The following is a 21,987-nucleotide window of genomic DNA, read 5'->3' as shown; positions in this document are numbered from 1 at the left end:
TCCCAGCTCAACACATTTCCAAAAGGCTGCCTGACCAGGAATATTGAGCCTTCCCTGAACACAAACACACCGTTAAACTGCAACACACAATTTTTACCAGTGCTGAAGTTCTCGAGGAAAAATAATAGATAATCTGTAAACCTTCTGAGGCTTACCATAAATCACTCTTGCTCATAAATCACTCCTGCTACACGTTCCTACCCTCTACTGCAGCGTCTAACATCCTTGATTATGATCCTTCTGTTCATAGCTATAAAAGATTTTTCAAACGTAAAAAAACACATTTATCCACTAAACTGTAACACATTTGGCTTAATTAATCGGGTACAGTTGGAAGAATATTGTTCAGAAGTGGTGTGAGCTGGACAATGCAATTAATCAATACGCTTTTTGGGTAATGACAAATTTGCATATATCGGCCAAGTAGCACCCCCTCTCCTCGGACAAAACCAATACTGATTTAGAATTTGGAGTGTGGAGTACAACCTGGCGGTGTAGCAGAGGCTATTATTCCTGCAAGCCTGATGGACTACCACCCACCAAATTTACAGCTGATTGCTGGCCCAGTGGTCATCTCTGTACACTGAAGGGAACTGCTATTACGATAGTTAATTTCAATGTTTTAAGTTTCGGTGGCAGCGGCCACCAAACCACGTATTTATGTTTCAAAAAACAAACTAATGACCCCCCACGCCCTTGTTTTTCTCTTGTCCAGCACAGCAGGAATTTTCCTGGTGATGCTGGATAAGAAGAAAACACATTACACCGTCCACCCTAAATAGGGAAGGCGGGAAATGTCCTTCCTCAGAAAGCTCCAAATCCATTTGAAGAAATTATTGAGTCAACTGATCTAATGGAGGCTCCATGGATGGAATACTTCAAGTGCACTAGTATGTAAATGAGGCAGGTGGACCATGGCTTTGGGGGAAAAGGTACTTTGTTGGTGACTAAGGGCCAGATGTATCAAAGACCCGTTTTGCATTTCTTAAATAACAAATTTTAAGAAATCGCTATTTGATAAATGCAAAATGGGATGTAAGAAAATAGCGAATCCCTAATAGCGATTTCTTAAAATTCGCAATTGCTATTAGGGAATCGCTATTAGGGAATTAGACTTCATTCATCCCTACGGACCTGGAGGTCCATAGGTGCAAATGGTTTTGCATTTCCTAATTTGCAAATTCCTGTCAGGAATTTGCAACTCAGGTAATGCAAATCCAAAGGCGCTAGGGGCCTAAGGCCCCCTTTGATGCACCCCCCACAAAAGAAATTGTGCACATGTAAAGCGCGCACATGCCCTAGGGGCATGGGAGTGCTACATGGCACTTTTAAAAATGAATTTTAGTGCATTTTTAAAAATTGCAGATGGTTACCACCAAATTTGAATTTGTGGTTATTGCATTTCCTAAATTCCCAGTTCGCGTTCAGGAAATGCATGATACATGTGCATAGGTAATCGCAAAAAGGTATTCCCTATTTGCAATTTCCTATTTAGGAAAATCGCTATTTTAGTGATTCCTTAAATTGCACTGCAAATGCCTTTCATAAATACCGGAAGGATATTTTTCATTCGCAAACAGTGGAATTTTGCGATTCACACCTTTTGCGAATGCAAAACTGTTTCATACATCTGGCCCTAAGTACCCTATCCATTAAACCCTAAACATGATCCTAAGATGCCAAGTAATTGGCTGATGTGGGCTATATAAAAAATGCGTAACATTCAGGACAGAGATAACGGTGGGAGTTCAAGAAGGGACTTATAAAGGAGTTGGCGATCTAATTGAAAGAATAGGTACTCCCTGCCGTGAAGTAGATGCAGTGGGCACTAGAGTGGTTGAAACTGAACGGACTATTCAACAATTTGAAGGAGAACAGCCACAGAGAACAGTTATACACTCTGAAGACACAAGCAGAATTGAGGACCCTAAAGCTGGAGGATTTGATTAACCACCTGAGACAAGAGAACATGCTGGTTTTGGTGATGGTAAATACCTGATGGGCCTGAGAACTTCCAGGCAGATAAGGAGAGACCCCCAAGTCATGCAAACACTGAGTCTTTTGTGGAGCTTTCCACTACTGGGTTGATACAAACTATTGTTACAAACTAGAGATACGCCAGGGGACACAGAACTTTGGGCACATTCACAGCATATTTTATATTGAGTTGGAGGGGGAGGGATGAGGTTGATGATTCTGGGAGATAGTGTCAAATAACAGTGGTGATAAAAGTGACCTCTGATGGGATTTTCTAATTAGTTTTTGATTACCATGTTGGTTAAACCCCAGCTGGATGAATTTCATGGTAAAGGGTAGAACCCCCTAGGTAACACTGATCAGCAATAAATTTATCAATCCGGAATTATAAAGTGTGGCTAACACCCGACAGAGTATCCAGGCGTTTGTAGGTTTCAGAGGCTTATTTGAACACCCAGGTATTGAGGGCCATTTGGAATTCCCGAAGTGAGGCGGTGGTCTGGAGGTACGTGGGAAGGCTGTTCCAGGTTTTTGCTGCGATGTGAGAGAAGGAGCGTCCTTCACTTCTGCAGATGTGAGGATTATGAGCAAGTGAAAGGGAGGCAGAGCGTAGTCTTCTTGGCGGTTGGTGGAATTTCAGGCAGTGGTTAATGTACGCAGGCCCTTGGTTGTGTAGAGCCTTGTGAGTGTGGGTCAGTAGCTTGGACTGGCATCTTTTTTGTATGAGGAGCCAGTGGAGTTGTCTGAGGTGGAGTGTGATGTGGGTTCATCGAGGAAGGAGGGGATGAGTTTGGCTGCGGCGTTCTGTATGGTATGAAGTCTCTGTAGGAGGTGTGCAACAATTCCTACGTAGAGGGCATTGCCATAGTCCAGTTGACTGGCGATATGGGCCAGTGCTATGGTTCGTCTCATGTGCAGGGGTAGCCACTTGAAGATATTGCGTAGTATGCACAAAGTGAGGAAGCAGGCGGAGGAGCAGGTGTTGATTTGTGATTTCATGGTGAGCTTGTTGTCAATGATGATTCTGAGGTTTCTGGCATGGTTGGAGGGAGTGCGAGTGGGTCCCAGGTCTGATGGCCACCAGGAGTCGTTCCATTGTTGCTGCTATTGCCAAAGGTCATACTATCAGTTTAGATATCCAATCACAGAGATACCTAACTAACATGAAGCAAGCAGCAATCCTGAGGCAGGCCGCAGGCGTGCATGGTGATGACATGCAGTTAAAATCTTAACACTAAATGTTAGGGGTCTAAATTACCCAAATAAGAAATTGAGAATCTGGAACTACATCTCAGATGAGAAAATTGGCATTGTGGCAATTCAGGATACAAACCTCAAAAGAAAGGAAGAAACACATTTTAGGGACAAACGATGCCCACAAATTTTTTTACTTGAACAACACCTAGCCCGAGAAATTTGAAGAAATTAAATCTCCAACCCTTGTTCATTCAGGACCCAGTGTTGAAAGGCGAATGTCTGGGGTGAGCCTGCCTTCAACAGCCAGTCGCCGAGGTAGGGGAAGACTGGAACACCCAACCTCCGCCGATGGGCTGCGACCACCACCATCACATTCGTGAATACCCGAGGAGCACTGGGAAGGCTGAAAGAGAGCACAGCCAACCGAAAGTGTTTGTGATCCACCATGAACTGTGGGTAACACCTGTGGGCTGGCAGGCAGGATGGAAATATGAAAATATAGGTTTTGCAAGTCCAACCCTACCTTCCAGTGTCTTAAATTTAGGACAGTAAGGGCCTAAGCCAGAGTGAACATTTTTAACTTTTCCTTTTTCAGGAAGTAGTTGAGAGAGCGCAGATTAAGAATAGGATGAAGTCCTCCTTCCTTTTTTGTACCAGAAAGTAGTGGGAATATCAGCCACAACCTACTTCTGATGTCAGCACCCCCTCAATGGTTCCTTTGGCAAAAAGAGCCTGAATAGCTGTTGCAACAATGCAATGGGGTCCTCGGTCAGCTAATCTGAGGAAGGTGAATGGGCAACAGGGTTTCCTTAAAGGATAGAGCATATCACCACTGACCAATCTGAAGCACCCATTTGATTGAAAGTTACTCTTTGCCATTGGGGGCAAGTGTTGCTGGATCCTGCCTCCACCCAGCCGGCCATGATATTGCAAGGACTTATTAAAGGGGCTTTGAGGCTGCGGCTGCCAGGGGGTGGTGGTAGACTAGGTAGACCTTTGGCCTTGGTTCCAATGATGTCTGTGGTAGGTGCATCTCTGGCCCAAAAGGACTTAGAAGCCTAGTGGCTGTCATGGCTAGGGACGAACGGGCACGTCTGGTATAGCCTGTACTGTAGCCATGGAAACAGTGGTAGGTGGAATGCTGCTGTCACTGGGCAATGGTGAGCCCCAGCAACCTTGTTTTGGCCCTGCTATCTTGAAAACACTCAAGTGCCGAATCCCCCTTGTCGCCAAAAAGGTGAGTCTCATTAAAGGGCATGGCTATAAGGGATACCTGGACATTCCTCCAAAAAGTCAGTTGACCTCAACCATGTGTGGTGTCTGAGTACCACTGACAACGTAAAAGCTTTGCCCGAAATGCAAGGGAATCCAGTCCCCAGTGTGTGTGGTGAAGATTGCTTAGTCTTCATTATCAGCAATAGCTTGGGAGAGGATGTCTCGTGCTTCCTCCGAGACCATAGGCAGCACTTGTGCAACTGAATCCCATAAGGTATGAGAATATCAGCCCAAATAGCAGTGCAAGGCTGGTGGAAGAGAAAATCCTCCTCCCAAAGGTCCAGCCTCTTGGATTCCCTATCTGGTGGTGTGGTAGGGAATGTGATAGGGCTAACTTGTAAGTAGAGGCCTGGACAGGAGGCTGGGTCCCTGGGAGTGGTGCAATGGTGGTGGGTGATAGTTCTTTGCACAGGAGTGCCTGTGCAGGCCTTGGCCTAGGCCAGAGCAGGACATCAGTGAGAGATTCATTAAAAGATTACTCCAGCTCCCCCTCTGGTGCCAGCCTTGCTGACAGCCTCTAGACTCCTTTTGCTTGTGTCAGCTGATTTTTGCCTTTTCTTGAGGGTTTTCTTTTGACAGCCCTATCCTGCGCATGTTAAGGCCCAAGATTCTTGTTCCCCAGGACCACTTTCCCGTCTCCCATGCTTTCCCGCGTCTCACGCTTTCCCACCCCCTGTCCCGCTCCCAGGCCGATAACATGGAGGCCGCAGCGCAGCCCCTGTGAGCAGGTTCCTCTAGCTCCCCCTCTGCTGCCAGCCTCACTGACAGCCTCTTGGTTCCTTTTGCCAGCCCGTTTTTGCCTTTTCTTGAGGATTTTCTTTTGACAGCTCCTGTGAGCGCAAGTTAAGGCCCAGGTTTCCTGTTCTCCAGGGCTGCTATACCACCCCCTCACTTCCTGCCTCCACGACGCCCAGGCTCCCTCCAAGACCTATATCATGACCACAGCAAACGCGCGCTGCAGCGCATCATGGGTGCTCTTTGGCAAGTCCATCTGTGCCCTGATCACGCCCAGCATCAGGACCCCTGGCCCTCTGGACTCCTGCAGGTACTCCGCCACAATTCTTTGCTCCCTGGACCCCAGCTGCACCAACAACTGCTGCCTCACATCGCCCCGCCACAACAGGTCTCTTCACCTGTCTCCACTGCCGCTTCAGTTTCATGCCAGAACTGACCATCTCCTCTGGACCTCGCAAGATGCCGCCCAATAGTCCGACACTCATGCCGACGCAGACCACACCGAACTAACTCAGATGCCTCCTGTTCAATGTCAGATCACTCTGCAAACATTGAAATTTGGGACACCATCTCCACCACTGCCCCTGACATGACCTTCATCACAGAGACATGGCACACTCCAGCATCGACTCTAGACATTGCCACGGTAAACACCCAGCAGCTAGAAGAACAAACACCGCGACCGCACAAACAGACATGAAGGCAGCATAGTCATTATACACAAGGACACAATCACCTGCACTATCACCAACGACAAAATAACTCCAATCATGGAACACATGAACTTCCAGTTCCGCACTGACAACAACACACTATCAAAAGCACCCTTGCTTACAGACCACCATGACCACGCACCAGACAAAGCAACATCATCTCCAATTTCACTACCCAGCTCATCATTGATTCCGAACACTATGTTTTCCTAGGAGACCTCCTCTTTCACACAGACGACCCCACCAACACAAACTCTGACGGCCTCCCCGAAAGACTGGGCAATATTGGCATCAAGCAACTAGTCACTGACCCCACGCAGAAAGCAGGACACACGCTGACCCCATTTTCATGTCCAGCAACAGAATTCGATTTAGCCACACCTCGGAACTCACCTGGTTGGACCACTCCATTGGACACTTCATCATCACTAGACACGCCTGCACCACCCTCAATCAGCTTAGCACCACCTGACGCAGCTCGTCCAAGGTGACGCACCAACACTGGACACGCCCTCAACAGCACACAGCCTGTAGGAACCACAGACCTATATCTTGCAGTCAAGTACTTCAAGTCACCCCCACCAAATCAGCCAACACACACAAACCCTCCAAACAAATCAACTGGTACACCCCCCAACTCAGCACATCCAAACTTCAGTGCAAACAGCTCGAGAGAGGTTGGTGCACCAGCAAGAAACACAACAACAGAGCCACCCTCAAATCAGCTCTCAAGAAATAGCATTGACAGATCAAAGCAGAAAAGAGAGAGGCCCAGACACAGTGCATTGACAACAGCTCCAAACAGTCCAAGGAACTCACCACAAAGTCAGAGAGTTCACCTGCCCAGCAGTCACGGAAAATGCGATTCCCCCTTGCAAAAACTCTGCAACGCCCTAGCCAACCATTTCCACAAAATAGCAACCATCTACAAGAACTTTGATGGCCAACCCTTAAACCCCTGCAGCCTCCAGCCGTCCACCACCTCCTACTTCATGCTCGACACATGGAGACAGCTCAACACTCGTGACACAGCTACCCTCATGAACTCCAGCTACTCAGGAGCATCCACCGACCCCTGCCTACACCGACTCTTCAACCTAGCAATAGACGAGATCTGCCCCTAACTCACTGCCATCATCAATGCATCCCCAATGCATCCCCAACCACCGCCACCTTCCTCCATGCCTGGAATCATGCGGAAGGCAGACCCCTCCTTAAGCAACCTTCAGGAGACCCCAGCAAACTTCAGAACTACTGTCCCATCTCTCTCTGATCCCATTCCCCGCCAAGGTACTCAAAAAGGCCATTAACTCATCGATCACCTTGAAAGTAATAACTTGCTGGACCCCTCCTAATCAGAACTCAGAACAAATCACAGCACAGAGACAGGTCAGATCATGCCAACCGACTATATCTGCGCCCTACTGGACACCGGAGAATCAAACACACTTATCCTGCTCAACCTCTCTGCCACCTTCAACACAGTCTCACTCCACACTCTCATCGATCACCTAAGCCAGATCAGAACAACAGACCAGGCACTCACAGGATGCACCTAGAAAGTCCGCCTACCCCCCTTCACATCGCAAGTCAAGCATATCATCTGCGGCATCCCTCAGGGCTTATCCATCAGCCCCACACTCTTCAACAGTTACATGATTCCACTCTCAGAGCTCGACAGAGCACAAAACATCAACTTCAATATCATCTGCTAAGGTAATGAAACGCAGTTAGTCCTATCATCATCCACTGCCCACCCCCACCGCAGCAAGCAAAGGTCAACTTCCGCAACTGCTTGAAGGATGTTTCAGAATGAATAAGAGACAACTGCCTAAAACTCAACACCGACAAGATGGAAGTCCTCATCTCCGGCAAACACACTGCACTTTGGAATGACTCCTGGTGGCTGTCGGAACTCAAACACACCCCCACACCGAAAGACTACATCTGCAACCTTGGCATCATCCTAGACAGCACGCAAACCATGAAATGACAGGTCAAAGTTCTACCCTCAGCCTGCTTCCACACGCTCTGCATGCTCCACAAAATCTTCAAGTGGCTCCCCAAAGACACCAGGAAGACAGTGACGTGGTCACCAGCCGACTGGACTACAGCAAGCATCTCCACCGAAATCATGCAAAGACTCCAGTCCATCCAGAATTCAGCCACCAGACTGATCCTCAACCTTCACAAAAGAGCTCACATCACCCAGCACCTGAAAGGCATCCACTGACTCCCAGTCCAGAAGAAACTCATATTCAAGCTCCTGATCCATACCTACAGAACTCTCCACGACCAAGGACCAACCTACATGAACCACTGGCTACATTTCCACCACCCCTCCAGGAACCTCGGCACCACACACCTCATCCTCACACAGATTCCCCACGCATACCACTGCCACACTGAAGGACACTCTTTCTTCAATCTCACTGCCAAATTCTAGAAACCCTCCACCTTCGCACCTAGTCTACAATGACAGACTTCAGAAAGGGGTTAAAGACTTGGCTCTTCGAACACTAGACCATCATACCTCAGCCACCACCTATCCTTCTACAGGCCCACCAGACACCTCTGCTCCACCCAACTGGCCCTCGCCACAACCCCAATGATCCGCAGGAACTCAGCTGGAGGAATATCCTTCTTGTACCTCGCTGCTCCGACCTGGAACAGTCTCCAGCTGCACCTCAGGCAAACATCCTCACTACTTCAATTCAAGAAGAACCTCAAGACCTGGCTCTTCGACTGAATTCTACAACCCTCCCTTGGCACCTCGAGTCCCTTACGGGTGATTAGCCGTGCTTTACAAGAACCTTAATGAGACCTGCAGTAAGTGTCTGGATACCCTCACAGATGACAAGTCGTGCTAAACAAATACTACTTGATTGACTGATTGAAAGGGAGTAGGTGTTCGTCGGAGGATACTCCTGGTTGAAGCACCTCAGCCAAGTTGTTTGTCTTGACTTCCACCATAGGCAGTGTAAGGTCCAGGACCTCATCTACCCTGCACACCACCACTACAAAGGAGCACCCTTCCACCATAGCCACTGAAGTAGAAGAGAGGACAGTATCCGGTGAAGAATCCAGGCCACTGGCATCAACCAGTTCCTCAAACCAGTTATTCTTGGCCATTGTCTCTTCTAGAGTGGTAAGGGTTAATATAGGGATCCTCAGATCTCTTCTGTTCATAATCCTCAAGGATCCTTTCTGAGAAATAATGCTCAGCCTCCAACTATATGGTTCAGTTGGTGCGATTCCGGCATCAAGTGATGCTGGTATGGCTTTGTATCAGAGTAAGAAATTCTGATGGGATCAGCGCTACCAGGACCAGCACCCCAGGAACAAACCTCAGATGAGGCTGTGCAGTCATCAATGGGGTTTTTCTTGATCCAGGAATGGATCCCAGGGGCATGACTTTCACTGAAGGCCACCTGGGCCCCTCTTTGACCCATTGGGCCCAAAAGCTCTCCAGAGGGTCTGACCACCCAAAAATGAGGTGCATGAGCTCATAAAAATTATTTTCATTGAGGGGGGGCCGCTCCAGCTACAAGAAACACAGGATAGGTGCAAAGCAGATCCAGGCTCAGGATCCACGGGGACGTTGTGGGGTCTTCATCTGTGACATCCTTCCCGTGACTCGTCCAATGACTTGGACCGGCACAGAGAAGCTGAAGAACACTTCGAATTTTTGGTCTTCCTTTTGTGGGACTTACCAGATGAAGTTAGGCATGGTGCCACTGACAGGCATGGCGACTCCAAGAGTGGTCGCGACTGGGTCCCCTGAGTGGTGCAGATTCATATATCAAACAGCAAGGAGCTTAGTGGCTCACTCTTAGATAGCCTTCGGATGCATGGTTTTGCAATCCGGGAAGGCTTTGGCGAAGGGTCTGGCTTCAAGCATCAAAGGCAGACCAAGCAGGGGTCTGTCACAGACATGTTCCTATGACAGGCACCATAAGGCTTTAAACCAGTAGACATTTTATAGTCCAAAAATGTTTGAAAAAGAGGAACACTGCTAAAGTGATCAGCAAATAATAAAAAAAAAATTAATAAACAAATGACTGAGGGGAGCCCTATTCGGATCAATGAGGAAAGGAAGGAACTGAGGTCAGTGCACTGGGGTAGTGCCTATATAGGGACTGCACATGTTACTTCTGGCTCAGATGACGCCAATGACGCCACACACAGCCAAACCCCACCACCACCACCTACCAAGGCGCAACAACACTGCTCAGAAAAAGCTTCAGGATCCACCCTGTTGCTGCCTGGAAAATATTCTAAGGTAAAGAATCTGCAGCTAGAAGTCTCTATCAGACAGCTAATGCATGGTTAGCTTTTCGTAATTTGAGTGCTTCATTTTGAGAGTCAAACAAGGCATAGCAAGGGTGATGCAGTTCATGATGCAAGCAGGAAAATTAGTCTCCATACCATGGATCAGTAAGGAAAGACAGCCTTATTTCAGACAGAGTGCTCTATTATTAGCTCTGCCCCTGAAGTCAAATATAAACATTAATGCTTATGCAATGATGCTTAGATAGACATGCTGAGTGATCGAGGAGCCAACTACAGAATCAATGTATGTCATCAGTAAGTTGCTGTGCTCTTCTTTTGGTATTTCTTAATTATCAAGTTACTTACCTTCGGTAATGCCTTATCTGGTACAGACTCTATCTAACTGCGGATTTCTTACTTGGATCCAGAAATTTTTCGCGAGCTGTACTCCTGTGCGCTGGTAGGTGGGGTTGTGTCACTCTGCATGGCGTCATTGGTGTCACCCACTCCTGCGCACTGACGTCAGCTTCTTTGCACGGTTTCTATGCCAGGAGCACAGAGCCAAAATAAACCACTGACCAGTGGTGTGAAAAACTATTGCCCTAAAAGGGGAATAGACTTGTCACTAGAAATCTGTTTGCAGAGCATGGAGGATGGATGAGTAAGTAAGGAATATGCAGCTAGTCTCTACCAGATATGCCATTACTGAAGGTATGTAACCTGTTCACCTAATAGAGATGCGTAGCAGCATATTCCTTACCTAGACTAGATATTCAAGCAATGCCTTCTCAGAGGTAGCTCTGCGAAACTGTTTCACACTGGAAAGTACTGCAGGATCAAAAGGGCAGAGTGTCCATCCAGATGGACCTGACTGTCCAGGCAGTAGTGCTTGGTGAACATGTGCAGAGAAGCCCATGTTGCTGCCTAGCAGATGTCCAGGACCGGAACTCAACAAGCTAACGCAGTGGTCACAGCCTTGGCTCTGGTGCAATGAGCACACAAACCCTCAGGAGGGTTGCTTCTTGGTCAGTGCATATCAGATTTTAATGCAGAGCATGATCTATTAGGATATGGTCTGTTTCTGCACAGCCTTTTCCTTCTTGGCTCCTACATACCCCACGAGGAGTTGGTTGTCTACCTGGACTCTTTCGTACAGTCAAGGTAAAATTACAATGCTTTTTTTGGGTCCTGCCTATGTAGTCGCTCCTTTTCCTTAGAAGGGTGCATTGGAGCATAAAAGGTAGTAAGGGTGATGGACTGGCCCATATGAAAGGAAGTGACAGCTCTAGTGCGAAGAACAAGCTTGTCTGGGAAGACGGAGAGGTACAGAGGCTTAGATGACAAAGCTTGGAGCTCACCAACTCTCCAGGCAGATATTATCACCACTATAAAGGCGGTCTTGATGGTAAGCAGCTCTAGATAACAGTTGTGTAACGGCTCAAAGGTAGCTCACATCAGAAATGTGAGTACTAGACTGAGGTTCCACTGAGGCATGATAAAGGGTGAAGGTGGAAACAGATGCTGGAAACCTTTCAAAAACAATTTACAACAGGGTATTTGAAGGGGGATGGCTGATCTGGCAACCAAAGAAAGGCTGAGATGGCAGAGAGATCGTCCTTTAAGGTGCCCCAATCGATGGCTCCACGTCTGATCCTGGTACCTTCCTGTTGACCGGGACTGTTGCACATCCAGCTGGAAAGAGTTTAAGGGAGTTCTCCTGCAAGAGCTTGGGGTGCATAGTGCAGCAGTTAATACAGATCTTTGCGTCGTGGTCGCGCTCGAGGCACCACAGGCATACAAGATGTGGGTCTATCGCCAACGGACACCACAGGACTGAAAGCCAGCTTTACAAGTAGTCATCCCTGACACATCAGAAAAAGATCTCAAAGAACTTTGACAAAAGTCGAAAAAAGGTCAGTCACACAATGACTGGGGGGTAGCTCTCTCTGGATCTCCGATGACTGGTGTGGAAGGAAAAGAAGTGACAAAAGCGCAATGGGTGGCGCTTATGTAGGCACTGTGCCCATCCTTTCTGGTGTGGACGATGCAGTCTACTGGCAAACAGGGGTACTGCTCACTAAACATTTCTGAATCCAGTCTGATGCCTGGGGTAACTATAAGGTAAGGTATCTGCAGCCATATTCCTTAGCAGGTATTTTAAGATCTTTCTCAATGTTTTATAACCCAAAGTGGAGCTGTCTGTAATCAACAGACAATAGTCTTCTCACTGAGGCATCCACCAGTACCACTAAATGGCAGACATCAACAATTCACAACATACCATTGGTGTAGGAGTATTTTAGAATTCCATGTTTGCCCAATTCTTTGAGGTGGGTAGTAAAAGATGATGGGAGACCCAGGATCTGACACAAAGTGTGGTTGTGTCAGTTTCTAGAAAAATTACATCCCATTGATTCTATTTAAGGTAACTCGCTCAATGCTACACAACGAGGGGAGCTGTCAGGCCTTCGTGTGTCCTTCTCCACTGTGATGGAGACCTATTTATTGTCAACCTTTGTTTTCCTGCTTTCAAACAAACGTTCAGTTTGTTTACAACTGTTCATTATGAATCACAACAAAAGAGGATGATGGACGGAGTGCTGAAACTTTTCAAACACTCTTTCCCAGTCAATATGATCCATCATTCTTTTGCTCAGCCTGCCACCCTAGTTTGGACAAAGCCATATGCAAATCAGTCTTGACCTTGTTCCCCGTGGGAACAGTCCAGCCTGAACTACAAGGCCAGGTCCTCCCTAGATCGGAAACAAGCATCCTCAGACCAGTTTCAGGGTATCGCCCTCCATCAGCCAGGCTAGCTTGAATCCAGTGGCACAGTGAGCACGGGACCCATGTCTGGGCATACCTTTACCACTTAAGGCAATTTTAGCAACACAAAAGGACGATGGACGAAGTGCTGAAACTTTTTTTGCTCACCATGCCACCCCAGTTTGGACCCAGCCATATGCAAATAAGTCTTGACCATGTTCCCGATGGGAACAGACCAGCCCTAACTGCCAGGCCAGGTCTTCCCTATACCGGTAATAAGCATCCTGGGACCAGTTTCAGGGCATCACCCTTCATCAGCCAGGCTAGCTTGAATGCAATGGCACAGCGAGCATGAGACCCACGTCTAGGCATACCCTTCCTACTTAGGGTAATTTTAGGATGATGGACAGAGTGCTGAAACTTTTCAAACTCTCACCTACAGTCACAGAAAAGATTCAGCACTCCGTCCGTCATCCTTTTGTGTTGCATTATGAATCAAAACCACAATAGCAAGTTAAATTACTGACTAAGTTTCATATTACAATCTAAACTTGTAATCACACATTTGTGTTCATATAACCTTTTTATTACCACCACAGTGTCAAATAGCAAAGTGATTTATGAGAATAAACAGATTTGTTTTCACTATGACGTCATTTATGGATTGTGAAAGGGACATGTATACTTACTGGAAAGGGTTCCAAACCCTCTTGAATAACAAAACCTTCAATAACATGAGTAAGAATTTGCGGTTTAACAATAGCTCTGGGAGGCCTCTTTTCCATGCTCGAAGTGCTGTAGGACATTAAAGTGCATGCATTCTTTGTTGTACCAGTTGGAAGCAGAAGCGGAGGGGGTGGTAGAGAAGCATAGGAGGAGTCTGATGGGGACTTGATGACTGAGGCACTGACTGATGATGCTTCTTTAAAAACACTTTCCTGTTCTGAAAAACAGAAATAAGAGTCTTACTTGTTGGCAATAAGACATGGCTAAGACACTTATAAAACCTTTGCTAATGTATGTTTTAGTTTATCCATTCAGCCACCCATCCTCCTAGTCATCCATCCTTTCATCCACTCAGGCAAGCACAAAGTTTGGCATTCACAAATGTACTGGCACAAAGAAAATTGGTGTAACATTTTAGGATGATTTACTCTTTTTGGGCAAAAGTTAAGATTTAGCACTCAGGTTTAACTTTTACCCTTCATCATTGACTTATAAACAGCTATGCCCGCATCATGTATGAATGATATTTTTGTTTAAGATCAGGTCACAGGAACTACGTTATCTAAACCCTTAGCAACTTTGTACCCTGCTTGACCAATATGCACCAAAGAATGAAATGTAAAGCAGGATTTCTTACAGCATGTCACAGTTGGTGTAGTTTGATGAATCTGTTATTCAGGGGTGAAAGGCTATCTGTATTTAACCACCGGCTCCATCTTGACCACTGACTCCATTTTAGCCTAGCTTCAAATGCCATCACAGTGGTGGCGCAGATATTTTTCCGCGCACAGCTTGTTAACCCGTTTTCGCTCCTCTCACCAGGGAAAGGATCAAAACATGGGGGAGAAATATAGATAAGAAGGTACCAGGCTGAGAATGTATACGATAGAGCAGAGTACAGCTCGGTCTTGGAAAAACACCGTGAGATTTGGCCAGTCTGGTGCGTGTTTTCTCAATACTGACCTGATTCGCCAACGTGTGAATTTCACAACTTACTCAAAGGGAGGGGGGTTTCTAGAACCTTCTTCTCAAGTTTGTTTAAAGAATATAAGGTGGGGAAGCTTGACAGCTGAAACAGAAGGAACTTGTCTCTGGGAATAGACGCACTGGCCAGAAAATATTCGCATTGAGGGTGGTCTCCATTGTTCCGGTTGTGAAGGGCCCCACAACCTAACGTTGGCAGACAAAGGATGATGTTGGATTCTAGCCCCATGGTGATGCATTTTTAATTCTTACTATTTCATTTTGGTGTGTTCATGCATGAATACGTAGTCACTGCGCACATATATTTATATATATTCAATGTTTGATGTATTGCATACTCTTTGATCATTATTATTCTACTGCTCTGATTATTTTAAGAGTTGCACGTGTATTGCTGCATTCACAGTAAGTGCACACGTCATTATCTTTGTGTAACCTGGGAAGTGCTTTAATAAATGTATTACTCAGACTAACAATGCTGCATTCTTTACATTCCTTTCACTTCGTTCCCTCTCAGTCGAAGCAGAGCAGAACAAGGGGCTACCAAAATAGTTTTTCACTTTCCAATGTAATGGGATTTCCGAGAGGTAATTCTTTTGTACATGTAACTGCTGAATGCATGGTCAACATATTTTGACGGCACAGTTGCCTTTTGGCCATTTCTTGCTTTGGTGAGAATTTGTCAGTCATTTTGGAAATATAGGGAAAATATGTGTGTTCACAACACATGTTAAAGTTTGTATATTTTTAAATACTGCATAAAGTCCACAAACCCATTGAACAAGGACAAGAAGAACATTCTGTGACTGCACACTGGATATTAATAACACTATAAGTGTGCATTTGACACCGTCTACCATTTCACACACTGAAGTCTCAAATTGATTCACTTGTAACCTCCTTCAATGGTTTTCCTCCCACCCTTCCAACCAACACCAGTTTGTTCACGGGGGCACCTCCAGGTCTCAGAAGATCCCCATCACCTGCACACTCTCACCAGGTTCCAAACTGTCCCTGCCATATGTAGCCTCTACATGGAATGCTCTGGGGCCCTCTTCACTGCTAACAGTATCAAAATTCATCAATATGCCAAAGTTACACAAGTGTACTTCAAAGATACCTGTGCTCATCCAGCAACACTTTCTGCACTTCATCCAGCAACCACCTGACGCTCATCCCCACCAAGGCAGACTTCTTGGTTGTTGCCAAGAGAAACACAATAAATTGTAAAAACCTTGCTCAGTACCATGAATTTTGATGTTTTCAAACCCCAACTTCCACTAAATGCAATGCTCTTTGGATTCACCCTGAAAAGTAGCCTCACCCCGAAAGAATCACACTATGAATGAAACAAAAACAGCCTGGTACTAGCTCACTCTACTGAAAAAAAAGAAACCATTTATTCCAGAACTGGTATTCAAGCCTTCATTCTCTTACAGATGGTGGGAATGTCCAACCCCATGGCCTCCCAGACTCCACAAATGCCCACCCCTAAGGCCATTTTACACGCCACAGTACAACTTGTCCAGGCCCTGAAAAAATATTACAACATCTCCCCATCCTGATGGAACTCCATTGGCTCCTCTAAAAGGGACACACCATCTTCAAAAACATCTGTTTTCAAAGTTATCACAAGATGCACCGCTGCCTACCTAGCTGACAAGCTCATCATCTCTGGTGTGTCTCACAGTCCACCCACAAATAGGAACATCAGACTGGAGACCAAGAAGTGTGAAGAAAGAAAAATCATGGCAACAGGCCTTTTCTACCTATGCAACCAGGATATGGAACAACATACCCATAGCCATCAAAACCACAAGAAATCAGTTTCACTTCCGGAAGGAGTTTAAGACCACTTTAAAGAACACTACTTCAAGATGCAGTAACCAAACCAGCCACAGCTCAAATCACTTGTGACTGTATCTTTACCTTTGGCCCCGTAAAGCACTCCATAGCCTTTCGGCTATCTTCATGCTATACAAACCACAAATACAAATGTACAAAAGGTTCCTTCTGAGTGTGCACTCTATTTAAAATTTCTTCTGATGTTTGCAAATATCAAACAACACAAAAACAATTAGGCCCTGAGACCAAGGATGGGGGGGTGTTAGAGGAATACAGCTTCAATCCCCAGACTCCGCTTTCAAACACATCCCCTCCAATGTTCATAGGGGATGAAGAACAGGGTAGAGACACGTTGGCCTACAGAGAGGCTAGATGGGGTGGGACAAAAGGACGCTGCAGGGCAGATGGAGGCACCCCTAGGGCCTGCAGGTGGTAAGGGTGGCAGGCAAGGGCTGCAGGACACAATTAGGCTCAGCAGAGGGGTGGAGGACACAAAATACAGATGCAGGTGGGGCAGAACACTCAAAACGGCTGCCGGGGGTGGAGCAGCGCACAGAGATGCAGGGACAGAAAGGCACACAGATGTTGCAGGGGACTGGGCAGAGGGGAGCCGGAGCACAGGGTGGGCATGCTAAGAATACCTAGTACGTCGAGGGGTGAAGCAGAGTGCCATATAGATGAGTCGGAGGAGGTGAGGCAAGGGTGGGAAACAATGGCACACATCAGGACTGCTGGAGTTGAGGGCGCACAAAGAGGAAAGTCAGAAGATATGCAGAGGAGCTGCAGGGGAGTCAAGAGGCAAATCAAGTGGCTGCAGGGGCAGAAAAAGGCAGCAGAAATGGGCTGTGTGAGGGGCAGGGGTACACAAAAGAGCTGCAGGGGGCTGGCGACACAGATGAGAAGCAGGAAGCACTGAGCGGGCTATAGAAGTGGGGGAACTCAGCAAACACAGTAAGGCTGGTACACATGGGCTGCAGGAGTGGCAGAGGCACAAAGAAGGGAAGTGCGAAGCACACACCCATCATACAGGAGCACACAAAATACCCTGACTATCTTACACCAGCACATCCACTGTCATATGACCACAAAAAAATCATCATATGACAACACAAAAATCCTCATATGACAGCACACCCACCGTCATACATCCACACAACTTTTAGCATACACCAACATGTCAACGGTCATAATTCAAAGCAATCAACCACCACACATACAATGAAGCCACCATCATGTTCATCACAACTGACACAAAGAAGCTAAGAAAATGAAACTTTAGAGGTAGATAAGCTCGGCTAATATGTTAAAAGTGACAATGCCATAAAAACCAAGCATTAAAGACATTTTGAGTGAAGGTTGCACTATTACGTCCTGTCCCAACCCCACCATAATAAGCCAATATATGGTCTTTGATATGTTACACGTTTTCAAACAAAACGCACAACACTACACAATATAAAACAAATATAAAGTATAGATCATATGCCAACACACACCATTATATATATGCATTCAAAACCATCACAATATTCCTTGCCTTCATTCTTGTGCCCACCCAGCCAAAGACAACACACATCACAATATGGCATACATCAGTAGGCACCCCATAAACACCCTAGCAGTCAAACAATACAACCATATCTACCAATATGAGTTCATACACTTACAGTCAAAAGACCACTTAGTCACCATCATACACCAACAAAGACACCAAAAACATCCACCATAGTACACACTTACAATCATCATCATACACCCACCATAATATGCCAACACACCGACTTATCATGCGCCCACAAAACCACCATTTAAAATCTTCTACAGTGTCATTCCAAGAACTCAGTCATTCCGTCATAAGGCCTAATACATACTTAAAACATAATAAATTAATTTCACAAACACATCTCATGTGGCAGTCATATAGGAAATTACAGAGTGAATGAGACCTGTTGGACATTTTGAAATGAGTTGTAAATAATACAAAAAAATGGTTTGGAGTTCTGAGACGTGGTAACCTATGCACCAACGAGAATTCTGATTTACATTCAGATTTTAATTTGCACAGAAACTAACACAAAATAAAATTTTGAATGTTTTTTCTAATGACACAGTTTAAACCTTATGTAGGGAACTGAGAGGTCTGCGCCCAACCTATTGACATACTCTTATGGACAGCGTAGTAGCTTAGGCACCAAGTATTAGGCAGAAACAATGGTGCTGTTTGTATTATATGAATAACAGATGTGAGAGGAACATCTCTGCTGATGATGGGGTGCCACTGTGTATGTTGTCGTGGAATGAGGTGCCAATGATGAGACCGCATCAGATCCTGTTAGGATTAGGGTAGCCTGCTTCTGTGAGGGCATCTTAGGGACCTTCTCCTCTTTTTCTCTTAAGCCATGATACTGAATGTGTGTGAGATAAAGTGATGAGTTAAGGTTAATTGTTTTAAATTAATTACATAGTAATGCCTTGGTTTATACGAAATGATTATTTGTTGTTCAGAAATAATTGTGTTTGTACACACCTATGCTCACGTTAAGTTTAAACCAGTGACAGGAAAACCTGCAACCAACCCATGCAGTCTAGGCTAGAAGATCATGTTCAGTGGGGGTTGGCCACATGGAGGGTTGGACACAGTATCAGGAAGCTGACCAGCACTGTGGCCAAATCTCACCCCCCAAAGCCTTAGAGAGTGTGCAGAAGGACTGGCTACAGAGAGGGTTGGGGCACTGTAAAACTGAAAACTCATTAAAGTGATAAAGAAAACCATAGAATAAAAGTAAATCACTTAAAGTGTTTGTTACAGATTAAGTTAGCATTTGTTACAGCTAGCGTAGAGTGAAATTTAAATAAACAAGCATAGAGCTGCATTTTGTGTCTATTTTGTGGATGTAGTTCATTGCTTAGGTAATCCATGTTGTCAATGATTAGGTGATATGTTAGAGTACTTTTGTTGTTATGGCCATGAAGTGGTAAACTAGGTTATTCAATTCTCCTTGTATTTAAGTTACTGAACAGTGGTGTACAATGCTCTTGCCGCTTAAGAACGTGATTGCATCCATGGTTATTGATTCCATCAGTGATTGTGTAAGTTATACAGGATGGTACTGTATGTCTAAAATTATGCTGGATGTTCTTAACAGGGTATGGTAGGGTGAGAGCTGATGTTTCTGCTAAGCACTACAACTCTGTCAAAAACATTAAAAATACACAGAATCCAAGGACTCAAAGATTAATGGCACTGACACCTCAAGAAAATAAATTAGGATTTTAGGATGTCAACAAGCAGGTCCAGCGTCAAAACTCTGATGTTCACTTGATCGTCTTTCTATGTTCCATTGATTGATGAAAAAGGCCTTTTATACCAAGAGGAAGTTTACTGAAAACCCAGCAACTGTTCCAATTCATCTCTTAAGCCACACAATGGAGGGTTCTGCTGGTGCTGGAAATTAGTTAACACGCAGAATAGCTACCCAAAGCGTACCAAACATTTTGGGACCCGTTTTGTCAATGGTAAGTCACACAGTGAACATTTTCAGGAGGCTGGTCACCCATGGAGCGATGGGCACTCACTAAACCTTCCCATCCGCAGTTGTAACTGCTGAACTTGTATTTATAAGTAAAGTCCATTTGCATTTGTGAAAGGTGATATCACTGGATCCATAAAGACTCAAAACATGGATAAAACTGCCCCAGCTTCAGGGGGATGAACTTTAGTCTGTGCACAACTTATGGCACAAGACCTATCCTGTTTCAATTCCACACATATCCTGATGAAAATGGTACTCCAAATGCGTGTGTCTCTGGCCTTCGTACGACACAGAAGCAGGACCACAAAACGCCATGTGACTTTTTCTAGAAGACAATTTGCAATAAATTGTCTTAAGGGAGGTATGCAGTATTTGAGTTTGGAGTCAGCCATCTCCCAAGGAAACCTCCAAACTGCATTTTTTATTTAGCACTAGAGACTTAAGAGGAATACAGCCATGAGTGGCTTGCATGGGTCCTCCACATTTCATTACCCAGAAGGCTTTACAAGTATCAGACTTTGCTAAAAGAATTTGTAACACCCTTCATTCCTAGGCTACTTCCTTTAGCAAAAGTGCCCAACATGTGGGTGAGCAAACCATACGAGTCAGGAATGGAACAAAACCATGACCATGGCTACTGACTATTAGAATTAGCATGCATTCAAATGCTCCCCAAAGAGTTGGAATTTGGGTCTGTTCATCTTCATGTATACCCACCCACACGTGTTCCCATTGTGACAGAGCAAAGTATGGGATACCCCTCTGGATAGTAGACCGAAGGTACACCACTAGACTATGAAGAACAAATAATGCAAATCCCCAATTAGAATACACAACTTAAGTCCCATGCTGTGCTCCCCAAGGACAGCTAACATTTAGATGGAGGTAAACGCTAACGTAAGACATGATTTGTACCATCATAGAGTGCTCTCAACATCATTTTTATCATTTAATTCGACAGACAAAAAATGATCACTGGAGTCTAGGTTATTATTAATGTTCCTTCTGTTGTCACATTGAGAGCTGTATATATCCCCCAATATGCTTCCTCAAGACTGCAGATGGAGTGCAAAGGCTGGAGTGAGTAATGCCGTGTGCCATGATACTTGCTTTCCCAATCAATTTCTATTTTTTCAACCTATTTTTTTATTAATTTCCTTTTTTTTAAGGGTTGAGCCTGCGAGTGCATGCACTTTCGCATGCATCTCGTATGCCAGATGCTGTTGTGATCAGTAAAGGGCTTGGAGCCCGCTTGTCACTCGCCATTTGTTGATTTGCGTGGCACTCTTCTTTACAGCGTCGTAATTCGTCAAGGCATGTCTGTCATCTTTTCTGTTCCTCGGTGTGGAGCAGGGACCAAGCACTAGTTGATTTCAACTTAATTAGTGCCCGTCCGCTGTTCCCGACGTGATCGAGGTACTATTTTGTTCTAACTTTGAGTGCTCCACAAACACAAAGCTTGTGACTGACAAACACCTGCCCAGCAGGCTCAAAATTTTAAAGTTGTATTTTTTAAAGCTAACTTTATTTTATAAGTCGTAAATTTTCATTCGTGTTTTTTTTTTTTTTTTGCTTGTGGGCACTGTTGTCATAACAAGACAATTAACTTGTTTGAAATATGCGAGACCCATTGCATTGCAAGTCTGAAAAATGTTTCCTGATGTCTACGGCATTTGTGGTCCACAGAGAAGGTTTGATAAGTGGGTAACAACATGGATCGCTCCACCAGGGGAGATGAAATAATGGGAGGGGACAAAAGCATGAAACAGACCTTCCTTGAACCTCGATACCCTGCTCTTTTTCAGGGTGTAAAGGTTGAACAAGGAGAAATAACCATGACGTTCTCCCCCTAGGAGTTGAAACATGGACGGCGAAAAAGTGTCAAAGAGAGGCACACTGGCTGCCAGGATATGAAGCCCCTCACGTGGTTTCCATTCCTTTGGATGTCTGGCATTCAAGCAGCC

General features: G+C 45.4%; 1 protein-coding gene across 1 annotated transcript in view; it reads right to left on the bottom strand.

Moving 5' to 3' along the window:
* PHC3 (polyhomeotic homolog 3) overlaps positions 1-21,987 on the bottom strand; it is a 374,591-nt gene that overhangs the window by 129,200 nt on the left and 223,404 nt on the right. Inside the window, exon 10 of the mRNA XM_069213181.1 lies at positions 13,625-13,878. Coding sequence (XP_069069282.1) covers positions 13,625-13,878 — 254 coding nt within the window. The remainder of the gene's footprint in view (positions 1-13,624; positions 13,879-21,987) is intronic.

Source organism: Pleurodeles waltl, chromosome 11, assembly GCF_031143425.1.
Source record: "Pleurodeles waltl isolate 20211129_DDA chromosome 11, aPleWal1.hap1.20221129, whole genome shotgun sequence".
Lineage (NCBI taxonomy): Eukaryota > Metazoa > Chordata > Amphibia > Caudata > Salamandridae > Pleurodeles > Pleurodeles waltl.
Note: the sequence above shows the minus strand (reverse complement) of the source record. Positions and strands in the feature narration are given on the sequence as shown.